This window comes from Primulina tabacum, chromosome 3, assembly GCF_025594145.1.
Source record: "Primulina tabacum isolate GXHZ01 chromosome 3, ASM2559414v2, whole genome shotgun sequence".
Lineage (NCBI taxonomy): Eukaryota > Viridiplantae > Streptophyta > Magnoliopsida > Lamiales > Gesneriaceae > Primulina > Primulina tabacum.
The window spans coordinates 1,753,598-1,768,922 of record NC_134552.1 but is presented as its reverse complement, the minus strand read 5'-3'; the positions used below and the strand labels follow the sequence as shown (position 1 = coordinate 1,768,922).

General features: G+C 35.2%; 1 protein-coding gene across 2 annotated transcripts; it reads right to left on the bottom strand.

Moving 5' to 3' along the window:
• Window positions 1-7,101: 7,101 nt before the first annotated feature.
• On the bottom strand, window positions 7,102-14,180 carry LOC142539222 (uncharacterized). 2 transcript variants are annotated; one of them, XM_075644513.1, is made up of 4 exons: window positions 13,974-14,180; window positions 13,565-13,658; window positions 13,274-13,455; window positions 7,104-7,569 (listed from the first exon to the last, which is right to left on the bottom strand). In XM_075644513.1, the coding sequence occupies exons 3-4, from the start codon at window positions 13,430-13,432 to the stop codon at window positions 7,402-7,404; spliced, it is 327 nt and encodes a 108-aa protein (XP_075500628.1). In that variant the 5' UTR covers window positions 13,433-13,455; window positions 13,565-13,658; window positions 13,974-14,180; the 3' UTR covers window positions 7,104-7,401. The 2 variants fall into 2 exon arrangements, with proteins under 2 accessions (XP_075500627.1, XP_075500628.1); XM_075644512.1 differs by lacking the exon at window positions 13,565-13,658 and having other exon boundaries at window positions 7,102-7,569.
• Between the last annotated feature and the right edge of the window lie 1,145 nt (window positions 14,181-15,325).

The following is a 15,325-nucleotide window of genomic DNA, read 5'->3' as shown; positions in this document are numbered from 1 at the left end:
TTCTCTGTTGTGTATAATTGAGTTCTTGAATTCATCTTGATCGAGAAGTTCCGTGATTGTTTCACAACAAATTGGTATCAGAGCTCCAGGCTTAGGATTCCACGAAGATGTCCCAAATGGGGATGACTACATATTGAAAGATTTGATGGGAAGTCGGATTTCTCAATCTGGAGAAAGAGAATGAGAGCAATCTTGGTACAAATGAAAGTTGCTAAAGCTCTTGAGGGAGAAGAGAAATTACCGTCAAACTTAAGCTCCGAAGAAAGGGCGGATATGTTGGAACAAGCGTACAGCTCCATTATTCTACATCTTGGTGATCGTGTTCTTCGTGAGGTGGATAAAGAATCTACGGCTGCTGGGGTATGGCTCAAGCGTGAACAATTATACATGACAAATACTCTTTTCAATCGAATCCATCTCAAAGGTAAATTGTTCGGGTTCAAGATGACGGAGGATATGTAAATTGAGGATAACCTGGATGAATTCAACAAGATCGTTATCTCCTTGGAAAATCTTGATATAAAAATAGAAGACGAAGACAAGGCGATATTGGTTCTGAATTCATTACCCAAAACTTACTCAGTCTTTGTTGATACAATGAAATATGCTCGTGAAAGTCTATCTTTGGATGAAGTACATACTGCTCTTAAGGCCAAAGAAATAAATGGGAAGACAGCAAAAGAGGAAGGAGATGGAGAAGCATTGATGACAAGAGGGAGACACGAAAGGAGGGATCACAATAACGATAGAAGAAAGGGAAGAAGCAGGTCAAAGTCCAGGACACGGTTGAAATGCTTTGCTTGTCATAAAGAAGGACGTTTCAAAAGAGACTGTCCCGAAAAAAAAGGAAGTGGAAGACAAAGGAGACAGATTCTTCAGATGAAGCCATGGTCTCTGATGGATATGAAAACTCAGATGTGTTGGCCGTTACAAGTGATCGAATGGAAAATGATTGGATCTTGGATTCGGGATGCACATTTCATATGACCCCAAACAGACAATGGTTTGAAGATTTCAAGGAATGTGATGGGGGGAGAGTGATCATGGGAAATAATGCCGAATGCAAGGTGACTGGAATTGGGTCCATAAAGCTTAGAATGAAGGATGGATCTTGCAAAATACTATCAGAGATAAGATATGTTCCTGGCCTCAAGAGAAACTTGATATCACTTGGAAGCCTAGATGCAAAAGGCTACTCATACAAGGCCGAAGGTGGAATACTAAAGATAACCTCAGGTGCACTTGTGATAATGAAGGGCATAAAGACAAACGGCTTGTACATCCTACAAGGTAACACTGTGCCACTCATGAACAACTTACTCTCTGAGACAAGGAACGACATGACTAGGCTGTGGCATTTAAGACTAGGACACATCAGCCAAAGGGGCATCGATGAGCTAAATAGACAAGGTGTTTTTGGTAAAGATTATGTTCATAAAATGAATTTTTGTGAACATTGTGTGCTTGGGAAACAAACTCGTGTAAAGTTCAACATTGGAAACCATAACACCAAAGGCACGGTTGATTATATTAACTCTGATATATGGGGTCCTACCTCAGTAAAAACTTTGGGTGGGGCGAGTTATTTCATCACTTTTGTGGACGATTACTCAAGAAAGGTATGGGTGTATATGTTAAAACACAAGAGTGATGCATTGAAAACATTTAAACAGTGGAAGTTCCTAATTGAAAATCAAACTGGAAAGAGGATCAAAAGGCTCAGAACTGATAATGGCTTGGAATATTTGAGTGAGGAGATCACTCAACTCTGTAAAGATTCTGGAATAGCAAGACATAAAACAGTAAGACACACTCCACAGCAGAATGGAGTTGCTGAAAGGATGAATCGTACCATCCTAGACAAGGTCAGATGTATGTTGAGCTTTGCAGACCTTGGAAAACCTTTTTGGGGGGAGGCTGTTGCAACTGCTGTCCACATAATAAACATGTCACCATCCACAACATTAAATTTCAAGCCACCAGAAGAGGTCTGGACAGGAAGACATGTTGATTATACAAATTTAAGAATTTTCGGTTGTCCGGCCTATGTCCATGTTAATTAAGGAAAATTGGAACCTAGATCAAAGAAATGTGTGTTCTTAGGTTATCCAGATGATGTGAAAGGTTATAGGTGTTGGCTCAAGGATGAAAACAAATCAAAGTGATCATAAGCAGAGATGTGGTATTCAATGAGCAAGAAATGCTGAAAACAGATCCTATAACCATAATATGTAACAAGGAGCAACACAATGATCATCCCACTGAAAGTGAGGGACCTGACTATGAGATGGAACAACAACAGGCTGTGAAACTTGAACATGAACAAACAACTGAAGCTTCACATTCTGAGGACCAGCCGAGTTTGAGTCAATATCAGCTGGTAAGAGACAGAAAGAGAAGGGAGATTAGACCACCTGTCAAGTATGGATATGCTGATATATCTGCCCAAGCATTGTCTGCCGCTGTTACATCTATGAATAATGAGCCTAGCACTTATGGAGAAGCTGTGAACGGTGGTGAAAGTAAGCTGTGGCAATTAGCAATGGATGAGGAGATCAAATCCCTACACAAAAATGATACTTGGATCCTTGTGGATAAACCTGATAACCAAAAGTTAATCGGATGCAAGTGGGTCTATAAAGTTAAAGAAGAAATTCTCGGAGTTGAAGGGGCAAGATACAAAGCCAGATTAGTAGCCAAAGGTTACACTCAACGAGAGGGAGTTGACTTCAACGAAATATTCTCGCCCGTGATAAAGCACACGTCCCTACGTATCCTACTTTCTATGGTGGCATTCCATGACTTTGAGCTAGAGCAAATGGACGTAAAAACAGCGTTTTTACATGGTGAACTAAAAGAGAAAATATATATGTCACAGCCGGAGGGATATGTGAAGAGGGGGGATGAAAAGAAGGCTTGTCTTCTCAAAAGATCCTTGTATGGGCTCAAACAATCATCTAGACAATGGTACTTGAGGTTCGACACCTTTAGGGTCAACAATGGATATATAAGAAGTTGTTATGATAGTTGTTTCTATCATAAAAGACAGAAAGATAAGACATGAGTATACCTCGCGTTGTACGTGGATGACATGCTGATTGCAAGCAATAGTGTGATGGAAATGGACTCTTTAAAGGATCTCCTAAGTTCTGAATTCGAAATGAAAGAATTGGGTCAAGCCTCAAAAATTCTGGGAATGGAAATAATCAAAGACAGGGAAAGGGGGCTGCTTCACATCACACAACAAGGATACATTTCTAAAGTTCTAAACAGATTCAACATGTTGAATTCCAAACCAGTAATTACTCCTATTGGTGCACACTTCAAATTGTCAACTGAACAAAGTCCTAAGTTTGAGGATGAAATATATGATATGAAGAAAATCCCATATTCTAGTGCTACTGGCAGCATAATGTTTGCGATGGTCAGCACTCGGCCTGACATTGCATATGCTTCAAGCCTAATCAGTAGATATATGTCCAATCCGGGCCGTGAGCATTGACATGCTGTGAAGTGGATCTTGAGATATCTAAAAGGGTCTTATGAAGTTGGGTTGAATTACAGTGACAAGTGGAATGAATGTGAGGAAAAGGTGTTTGGGTACGTGGATTCTGATTTTGCAGGAGATAAAGATAAAAGAAGATCACAAACCGGATATGTTTTTACATTATACGAGAACACGGTTAGTTGGAAATCAACACTTCAACCAATTGTAGCTCTATCTACCACTTAATCTGAGTATATAGCAGCAACTGAAGCATTCAAAGAAGCTTTGTGGATCAAAGGCTTGGTTGAAGAGTTGGAAGGAAATACAACTGAGGCTGTGGTTTGGTGTAATAGTCAAGGGGCAGTACAATTGGCCAAGAATCCGGTACATCATGAGAGGACCAAACACATTGAGGTGAGATTCCATTTCATACGAGATTTGGTGTCTCAAGGAAAGGTCAAGATTCAGAAAGTTTCCACTGAAGACAACCCCGCAGACATGTTAACAAAAGTAGTGGCAGGCACAAAATTCCAACATTGCCGAGCACTACTCAGAGTTGGCAGACCACCTTAGGTGGGAAAGTGACCGAACCAGGAGGAAGGAGGATGGGATTAATGCATCGTTCAGGTGGAGGTTTGTTGACCATTGACCGATGAATTATATCCAGCTCTCTGATGCAAGCACAGGGCAATCTTGAGTCAAGATAGATAATGAAAGGAAGCTTAGTTGGTTAAGTGGCAGTTAAGAAATTTGTTAGGCACATTCATTGAATGCAAATGGGGCTCATGTAATTAAATAGAACGAGCTTTCACTTTCTTCAAGCTGGCACCTTCAATATTTTCTATTCCTTGACAGAAGCATCTTCCTGTAATTGATTTCTTGAGAGTTATAATAAGATCTATTGCTCCTGGTTCCCAAGTGGATGTAGGCTATTGGCCGAACAACTATATATCTTGTGTTTTCAACTTTATGCATTAACGATCTTAATTCTTCTCTGTTGTGTATAATTGAGTTCTTGAATTCATCTTGATCGAGAAGTTCCGTGATTGTTTCACAACACAAACAAAGGAGATAACTATTTTTAAGATAGTGAAAGTGTAACGCCCCAGATTCGACGACTGTTCTCACTGTACCAAGACGAATCTTTCTAGCGTGCTTATGTTTTCACTCACACGTACCCTATGAAACTTCCCAGGAGGTCACCCATCCCAAAATTGCCCCAAGTCAAGCACGCTTAACTTTGGAGTTCTTATGCGATGAGCTACCGAAAAGAAGATGCACCTTCTTGATATGAGTAGTAAATATCAAATCTTTTAAGCCCTCTTCAACTGTACAGTCCATTACATTGAACAGTCTCGGAATCCCTCTTATTCCAGTGTGGGATCGGTTCATTCATGTTCCATCCACCTAGAAGCCTGCCAGGAGCCGCTCATTATCCGTGCAACTTCATGGCACCGGCGATCACCCCCCGCACTCTTCGGCCCCGGGCCTCACATGCCCACCAGCTTCCGCTTGGTTCGTCGCCGAACCACACCGTACTAAGAGAGGTCGGCTCTGATACTAACTGTAACGCCCAGATTCGACGACTGTCCTCACTATATCAAGACGGGTCTTTCCAGCGTGCTTATGTCCTCACTCACACGCACCCTATGAAACTTCCCAGGAGGTCACCCATCCCAAAATTGCCCCAAGTCAAGTACGTTTAACTTTGGAGTTCTTATGTGATGAGCTACCGAAAAGAAGATGCACCTTCGTGATATGAGTAGTAAATATCAACTCTTTTAAGCCCTCTTCAACTGTACAGTCCATTACATTGAACAGTCTCGGAATCCCTCTCATTCCGGTGGGGATCGGTTCATTCATGTTCCCTCCACCTAGAAGCCTGCCAGGAGCCGCTCATTGTCCGTGCAACCTCATGGCACCGGCGATCACCCCGCGCCCTCTTCGGCCCCGGGCCTCACAGAAAGCCAGGGAACGGAACACCAAAGATTTGAGTCATGTCAAATGTATCAAGCATGAAGATGATAAGATGCTAGATAAAACTATCCTAGATATGTGGAAGGATTACTTTTAGAACTTACTTAGACAAGTACAAAGAAGTTAAGCGTGAGTAGATATGAGAGGCAACAAGTAAGACGTGTTCCATTGTAGGCCTAGTGCTAAGGAAGTAATGGAGGCGCTCAGTTGGACTAGATGAGATACCAATGGAGGTATGGAAGTGTCTAGGGGAAGTTGGGATCCAATTACTGACTAGGTTATTTAATAGGATTCTAGATACTAAGAAAATGGTAAAATATTAGAGATATAATATTGTAATACCAATTTATAAGAATAAAGGAGATATACATGACTGCTCAAATTATAGAGAGATTACGCTTATGAGACATACGTTGAAGTTATAAGAGCGAGTGATAAAGCGGAGACTTAGTAATATCGCTACTATATCAAATAACAAATTTGGTTTTATGCCGGGTAGGTCTACAATGTAAGCTATTTTCTTGATTAGACAAATGACAGAAAAATATAGAGAACAACAGAAGAGCCTGTATATGGTATTTATGGACTGAAAGAAAACATATGCTAGAGTGCCTAGAGAATTAATCTGGTAGGTATTTAGAAGGAAGCATGTGCTCCAATGCTACATCCAGATCAATAAAGATATGTATAAGGTAACATAACCAACATTAAGTCAGTTGCAGGGATGTCATGTGAATTTCCTATGGCAGTAGGACTTCATCAAGTATCGATTTTAAGCTCTTTCCTCTTTGCTTTGTTTTTGGATGAGATGGTATGACATATTCAGGATGAGATAAACTTGGTGTATGTTGTTTGCAAATGATATTGTCGTGATAGATGAAACTAAAAAGAAGATGCAAATAAAAAATTAGATAGATGACGTGAAATTCTTGACAGTAAATGTTTTAGAATTAGTCGTACAAAAACAATATTTAGTTTGTAATTTTGTCTTGAATCTAGACGAATGAGTAGTCCAATTGAGATTGATGATCGAGAAGTCCTAGAACGTAAAGTTTTTCGCTATTTAAGAATTTATTATCCAAAAGAAGGAGGATATTACAAGGACATAGACCATAAGATTAAAACATGACAGATGAAATGGAGGATGACATCACGAATCTTATGCGATAGAAAGATGTCTGCGAGATTGAAAGGAAAATGTTATAAGATTATTGTTCGACCGACCTATGCTTTGTTGCTCGGACTGTTGGGTCACTACAAGACTACATATGCATAAGATGACAATAACAGAGATGCGTATGTTAAAATGGATGTGTGACAAAACGTGCAAATATAAAATTATGAATGAAATTATTATGAGTTAGCCTCCATAAAAGAGATTTAAGGAGAAATGCCTAACATAATTTGGTCATGTGAAGAAAATATCAAAACAGTCCCAAATCGAAATATCTTAGATTGGCAAGTTGTTGGAAGAAATAGAAGGAAAGACAGGTCATTGAAAACTTGGATAAAATTGATTAAAGAAGATATCTTATATCTTGGTTTAAGATATATATGTGAAATATCACTTAATTTGGAGAATTAATATCCATATAACCGACCCCGCATCTAACGAGAATGTGTTATAATGATGAAACATTTTGGTCATTAGATAATAAATATCATCTGGGATTGCATAAAACATTGGATCCATCCATACCTGGTTATTTTCACCCGTGCTCTTCTCCCCATACCTTCGGTATAAATTACGATCTTATGGAAACTCTGATTTCCTATCATAAGGACTACTAACACAACCAACGCTGAATTTAGCGGAGTGCATGTAACTGGTAAGACATTTCTACCATTTAAATTTGTTTTTTAGCACCACAATAGAAAAAAAATAACATCAACGATACGAAGATAAGAAGCGCAAGCGATCAACAAAAGCTGTACAATCAGTCTTCCAGTATCTGCTGTCTCTCAAGCTCGATAATGTGTGCTGCCAATGAGCTATGGGTACTCTTCGACATTTCATTGATGTTACGGCACTGGTGAAGCTGTTCACTGAGACTTCGAACAAGCTCATTAAGACTTTGTATGTTCTTTTCCTGAGTTAAGATTATCTGCAGAAGGTGGATGGAATTACGTCTACAGAACGAGAAACTAATATCAAAACCAACCCCGGGGCATCGTTATCAATGTCAAACACACGGCAGGATCAATCGAGTTAAGTTTCAGTGAGAACATCAGTTTCGGTAAAGAGGTGTGAACATATCTCAGCGTATATCAATTATGAAATGAAATCCGAGCCAGTAAAGTTTTGGTTACAAGAAGAGTTTGGTGTTACACAAAAACAAATGAAGTTCAAATTTATTTTTGAAGCTTCCTCTCCAATCCTGATACATCAAAAAAAATCAGGACATAAATAATTCATGATATTGAGCAAAAAGGAGGCTGTTTCCTTGAAAGAAACTCCGAATAGTTGCATCCACTAAATCTAACAGCACAAACATAAATGATCCTTGACAGTTGTTCCAAATATAATCTTTCTAGAAGAAAACACACCAGTTAAAAATCCCGGTACTTCTTATTCTCACCCAGTATCCTTTGTTTTCCTTTTTTGTTAAAGTACAAACCAATGTTTTCTACTAGTATAGAGTTTGTCAGAACCAGAGTGTTTCCTGAAATAAAAAATGTGATCAACCAAATCCATTTTTAGATCCACCAAATTATTACTTGCAATCAGACAATATATGGCAGCGTAAAGAAGTTCATATAATCCACCAAATATTTTCATTAAAAACTCTTCTTTATGTAGTTTGCATTCACTTCCACTAAAATTCCTATCAATGGGAAACAAAAGAGTCGTGCCGTTCATTGGTAGAATATGAGCAGCTGGTAAAAGCTCAAGTCATGCTCAGTTTTGATTGATCTTGAGTTAAGGTTAATTTTATTTTTTATAGTAACTATTTTTTATTATATTTTTTTATTCTTACTTTTATATATTTTAATTTAATTTTGATATTTTCCAAGATTTCGAACAATTTTGGGCCATGTGTGTTGGAACTGTTTTTTATTTCCTAGCATTTGAATTTGGAAAACACTTTTGTTGCACCGTTTTTTAAACGAAACTTGATTTTAGTTTCATGTTTGGACAAATCAAGTTTTTCTTTTGTCCATGTGGTAATGAAACTTTTCAGTTTTTTCGAAATTGAAATATGATTGGTATTGATTCCTTGATTGATAAGCATTATAAATTGAACATCAATATTTTAATTGACATCGATAGTATGTATGCATGTAATTATGAAATTAAAAATGCAAATTAATTTCGTATGTTGACTTTACTGAGACTGAATAAATTATAAAGTCAACATTGAGAAAATACATTGATGTTTATGTCTAGATATGTGGTAATATAAATTTTATCAGGTGGTGATTTCATTCGGATTTATAGAGAACACCGTCTGGATATTGTGCACATCATTAGAATGTTGGGCAAATATTTAAGAAACCCGATATTGGATCATTAATCGAGTTATGCGATATATAAAGTGAACTAAGGAATTTATACTCACATATCGGAGATCTGACATTTGGAAATAGTTGGATATTTGGACACTCAATAAAGTTGCGGTGTTTTATCACCGGCAAAGATCATTGGTCGAAGAAACCATTGAGGACCAACTATGATAACAAAGCTGTTATATTATATGTAAAGAACAACTGAAATTTGTGAAAGTCAATATATTGACATGGAGTTTCTAGCTACAAGGAAATAATTCAGAGTAGTTGTGAGTCAATTGAGCATGTTATTGCAAACTCTATAATTGCATATGTGTTTCTTTTTATGTCTAAACCAACAAAAATACAAAATATGTATTTATGTCCTGATTTTTTTTAAAGTCTAAACCAATGTTTTCTACTGGTATAGAGTTTCTCAGAACAAGAGAGATTCCTAAAATAAAAAATGTGATTAACTAAATCCATTTTTAGATCCACCAAATTATTCCTTGCAATCTGACAATATATGGCAGCGTAAAGATGTTCACATAATCCACCAAATATTTTCATTAAAAACTCTTCTTTATGTAGTTTGCATTCACTTCTACTAAAATTCCTATCATTGGGAAACAAAAGAGTCGTGCCGTTCAAAGGTAGAAAATGAGCAGCTCGGTTAAAGCTCAAGTCATGCTCAGTTTTGATTGATCTTGAGTTAATGTTAATTTTATTTTTATAGTAACTATTTTTTATTATATTTATTATTCTTACTTTTATATATTTTAGTAACGAATTTTACGAAAACATGAAAACCATTTTGATATTTTCCAAGATTTCGAATAATTTTGGGCTATTTGTGTTGGAACTGTTTTTCACTTCCTACTATTTGAATTTGCAAAACATTTTGTTGCATAGTTTTTTAAACGAAACTTGATTTTAGTTTCATGTTTGGAAAAATCAAGTTTTTTCTTCGTCCATGTGGTAATGAAATTTTTCATTTTTTTTGAAATTCAAATATGATTGGTATTTGGTTACTTGATTGATAAGCATTATAAATTGAAAATCAATATTTTAAATTATTTCGATAGTATGCATGCATGTAATTATGAAATTAAATGCAAATTAATTTTGTATGTTGATTTTAGTGAGAGTGAGTAAATTAGAAAATCAACATTGAGAAAATATATTGATGTTTATGTCTAGAAACAGGGTAATATAAAATTTTTTTTAGGTGGTGATTTCATTCGGATTTATAGAGAACGCCATTTGGATATTGTGTGCATCATTATAATGTTGGGCATATATTTAAGAAACTCAATATTGGATCGTTAATCGGGTTATGCGGTATATAAAGTGAACTAAGGATTTTATGCTCACATATCAAAGATCTGACATTTGGAAATAGTTGGATATTTGGACACATCCAAATAAAGTTGTGGAGTTTTATCACCGGCGATGATCATTAGTCTAAGAAACCATCGATGATCAATTATGATAATAAAGCGATATATTATATTTGAAGAATAACTGAAGCTTGTCAAAGTCAAAATATATTGACATTAAGTTTCTACTTGGAAGGAAATAATTCAGAGTGGTTGTGTATCAATTGAGCATGTTATTGCAAACTTTATAATTGTGGATGCGCTTGTCATTGGTTGGCCACCCGAGATGTTTATGGGCGTGTGACACACATCGGTGTTGTCCATACAGATGATATGCATGTACAGTGGAAGTTTGTATTCGGCTTGAGCATTGACTCATTTGAAATGATTCAAGTTTTTGTACATACTAAAGGTTTATTGAATGAATCTGAAATAAAGTGATGACTTTCATTGCGGTTTAACATCTGGTTGAAAGTTTATTATTGGACTCTTTGAGTCATTAGGAGGACCAGTCGGAAACGTAGGTTTTATTCTTGGATCATATTTATGTATTTCCATACTACACATCTATACTTTATCTATGTTATTGATTATACTGATATTGTGATCATTGATGGGTTTAGTGATCTGAAATGCAGCGATGACCACTTTGGTTTAATATTGATATAATTGATAGACCAGATTGTTAAGAAATATTTTGGTTTAGATAACAAGAGCTCAATCCAGTTTTTGCATGTAAAATATCTGAATAACTTATGTGGTCTAAATAGGAGATTGTTGAAACTATTTTGTGGGCTCAAATAATTTAATTAATTGACATGGACAAACTATCTAACAAAGGAACCAATAAAATGATCTAAATAATTATGAGTTTCCAAAATATTAAATAAATTGGCATGATCCACCTTATGTGTATAAACTCAGCCAAATCAAGTCTTCTATGATGGGTTGAAAACTGTTAAAATTATATGAGGTTATGGTCCTCGTAACACAGAGAATAACACATGATATATACGGTAGACATATTTTAGATCTCTCTCCTCATCCCATCTGAGACAAGAATAAGTAGGTTGATTCTCTGTTGCCTTGGAAGATTCATAACTACAACACTAGATCAATTAATGGATTCTGATACATATTTACTATTATTTATATTTTTTGATAATTCGACATGAATTCCTAGCCTGTTGTGTATATGGATTCAATCACACGATTTACAGATTTATTTTTATTAGATCCCCAACAATTTGAGCTTCAATATGCTGCACTTGTGATCGTGATCGTGCCACTGCTTGATGCATTCCTTGTAGCTCTTACAATCCTTGGATTCAGCAAAATTTGGTAATTTTTACTGCACCAAACTCCTTTTGCAGACTATCCAAGGACACTCCAGAAGGCAATATGAGACGGTTACGATGTCTTGGAAAAACCAAATATATAATTGTACACTCCAACGCATTCATAACATAAATCTTCCCTAATGAAATGGCCTGAAGTTCTTTAATGAATTTACCCGAGGTTGTGTTTGGTCGGAAAAAAATTATATTGAGGAAATTATCTAAAATATAGATTTCAAATGGCTTCATTTTCAGAGAATTTCGAATCTGTTGAAAATTTTGACATAAAAGCTTGGTATAGTAGGGGAAGTATCTGCTATGCACATAACTGAAAAGTATCCAAACAAAACTTAGAAAATATTTCTCTACGAATAATCAAGTCATTATATCTTTGCAAATTTGCTAGGTCATCTCTTCGAACATAAACCATATAACGTAAGGCTGGAAATTCCTTGATTAAATAATCAACAATAGCGTGCAATTATCACATCTTGCCAAGCTTTAATAGTGGTTGTCTTATTAATGTTTTCCCTAGCAGCACCTATATCACTAACAGTAATGCCTTTTAACAGATAGACTTTCTCTACCATAGATGAATTTTTTTACGTTTCAGCTACAACTATGGGAACAAGAACGAGAAACAAATACACCAGTTACATGAGCAAATTCTTCAAATCATTTCTACCAAGTGTGCTTGTGCAGAAAGTGGCAATAAATAAAAGTCTGGCCTCATTGGAAACATACCTTTTCGAGTAATATTAAATAATGTTCGATACATATAAATAACATCTAATTCGATACATATAAATAACATCTAACAAGGACATCTTTTCTTGACCTTTGAAGTTGGTTGCAATTGCGTAAATTACTTGGTCAATGTCAAAATTGAGTTTGTAGGATAAAACGTTCACCGCTTTACAAAAAATTATAGCTGGTGGTAACGGTGCAACTCAAATATTTTAAACTATCTAAGAGCTCAATCATCATGCTTCGATTGCTCTGAAGAACAATTATTGCAATTGTCGGACTGAGCGCTTGCCGTTTTACCAAAAACAATAGCCGGTGGTAACAGTGTAACTCAAATATTTTAAACTGTATAGTAGCTCCAACACCAAGTTTCAATTGCTCTGAAGAACAATTATTGCACCACAACAACACTAACAACCGACAAAATCACAACATATGAAAAACACATCCTCACAATACAGTGATCAATGAATGTTAGTTTTGTACCGCATATTTACCAAAAGTATCGGATTACAAGAAACTCGAATGTACCAAATCATACTATACAATAAAACTCTCAACAAACTACCATGCATACACAACCAAATATAAACAGCTTTCTATGGTAGATGAATCACATTCAGCTTCAAGCCACTGAATATCCCAAGTGCCACAAACACACAACTCGATTCACATAGAAACACATAAAACACTAAAAGTCTAAAACATTTAATAAGGTCTGCTGCTTTGAGGAATAGACAAATGACATGCTCACATAATTGACCAATCAATAAGACAACAAGGCAAACAATATAATCCTTCAACACTGGCTACTAACTGCTAAATGTGACACTAAAAGATTAGAAGAAGACTACAATTACCTTCTCTTTGATGATCTCTTTTCTTTTTGAAATTTGTTCCTGCTTATGAGAATCCCTTGAACTCGTATCCACATCACTCATTAATTGTTGCCTCCATTCAAATTGCGAGGTAATGATCAATACCAGCAACAGAAAAACAAGCAGCATTGGCCTTGACATATTATCTACCTCGTTCACAAAATCTAAAAGAGGCAAAGCAGAGGAAATTAACATTAAACTAGCACAAGTTATACCAAATACCTACAAACTTTGCTAGTACTTTATATATCTAGTAATACAGCTTTCGCTCACCTAAAAAAGTCTTAATTTGCTTGGTTATTATAAATTGCCAAGATGACGGCCCTTTACATAAAAAATGCTGGTTCCATCCTTATATACTTCATACCTGAAACATAAAATAATACAGACAACAAAAACGTAGGATTTAATTTCATATGTTTTCGCACTCCGAGAACCAAATTGCCCATTTATGATTTCTTGTCTCTTTTCCTTGTTATCGACTTAAATAACTCACAAATTCCGCAAACAAAGATGAAAACTAAAGGTAACAATTACCCGATTTTTCCTTATTTTTCAAGCTCAAAATCTTTAAAAACGAGAAGAGTTGGTCAAAATTGATAATTTGCGTAGATAACATAACATTAATCGATTCCTTACACCGTTTCATGTAATTTTCGGGGAACCCAGAGAAACAACTTACAGATCAGAGTCAGCGTTAAACCGAACAGCATCAACGCGAAATGCGAACGAAAATTTAGCAACAGTTAAAGGGAAAAACTGTGAAGTCTTTGTTTGCAGGCAAGCTCGGCGACTGTTGGTTGGAAAGGAGGGGCGCAATTTACCTCTTCAACTATTCCCATTTTGACTCTGGGGAAAAAATGGAAGACGAAAGCAAGTGTTCGATATTTAGCACTAAAATTGGATTATCAGCATATGTATTCAATTTAGGAGATTTAACGATGTTTTTTTAGATTTCAAAAGTCTAAAATTATTAATTAAGACTTTCATATATTCTATAGTAGTTAATGATATTTAAAATAGATTTCCATTGGGTTTTAAAAAGTCTTAGTGATGATATTGACTTTTAAAAACTACATAAAAGTTATATATAATTGTGGCAAAAACTTGTGTAAAACGGTATCAGGCGTCGTATTTTGTGAGACAGATATCTTATTTGGGATCATCTATGAAAAGTTATTACTGTTTATGCTAAAAATATTACTTTTTATTGTGAATATCGGTAGGGTTGAACCGTCTCACTGATAAGATTCATGAGATCGTCTCACGAGAGATCTGCTCTATAATTGTATCGCATAATTGATAAATAATTGGTTTCGTTTGTTGTTTAAAGGCAAAAACTTGTGTGAGACGGTCTCACGGGTCGTATTTGTGAGACGGATCTCTTATTTGGGTCATCCATGAAAAAGTATTACTTTTTATGCTAAGAGTATTACCTTTTATTGTGAATATAGATAGGGTTGACCCGTCTCATAGATTAAGATCTGTGAGACGGTCTCATATGAGACCCACTCGTTGTTTAAAAACTACATGTTATTTCTTTATTTTATGACTTTTAATCTTGAAATTCTTCAATGTTTAAAATTATAAATATAAATTTTTAATAAAATTATTATATTAAATATAAGAAAATTATAAAATTTTATTGGCTCATAAAACTGAAATTAATAGTGATTTTTTTAATAAAAAATTTTAAAAATATATAAATTTTTTGACTAAAAATTTATTTTTAAAATTATTTTTAATATTTTCAATTAATCTGTAAATTATCATATTTTTATTAAAAAAAATATTTACACTATGGTGAATACTATTCTCACACTTTTATAAATATATAAATATAATATATATATATATATTAAAAAATCAATTTTTAGTCAAAAAAACTAATTAAAATTTTAATTTAATTTAGTAACAAAATTATTTTTAATTTCAATTCTATAATTATGTCTATTTTACAAATTTTCCCTTGATTTTATTAATACAGTTATGCATTTTAAAAAAATTTGAAACATACATACAAACCCAAATATA

What these genes read in the sequence shown, in the direction of transcription:
- LOC142539222 (XM_075644512.1), bottom strand. Translation starts at nt 14,004, where the DNA reads ATGCTGTTCGGTTTAACGCTGACTCTGATCT. An exon ending in TTTAACGCTGACTCTGATCT is followed by an intron (nt 13,456 to 13,973) that starts GTAAGTTGTTTC and finishes TGCCTCTTTTAG; the next exon opens with ATTTTGTGAACGAGGTAGAT. An exon ending in AAGAGATCATCAAAGAGAAG is followed by an intron (nt 7,570 to 13,273) that starts GTAATTGTAGTC and finishes CACCTTCTGCAG; the next exon opens with ATAATCTTAACTCAGGAAAA.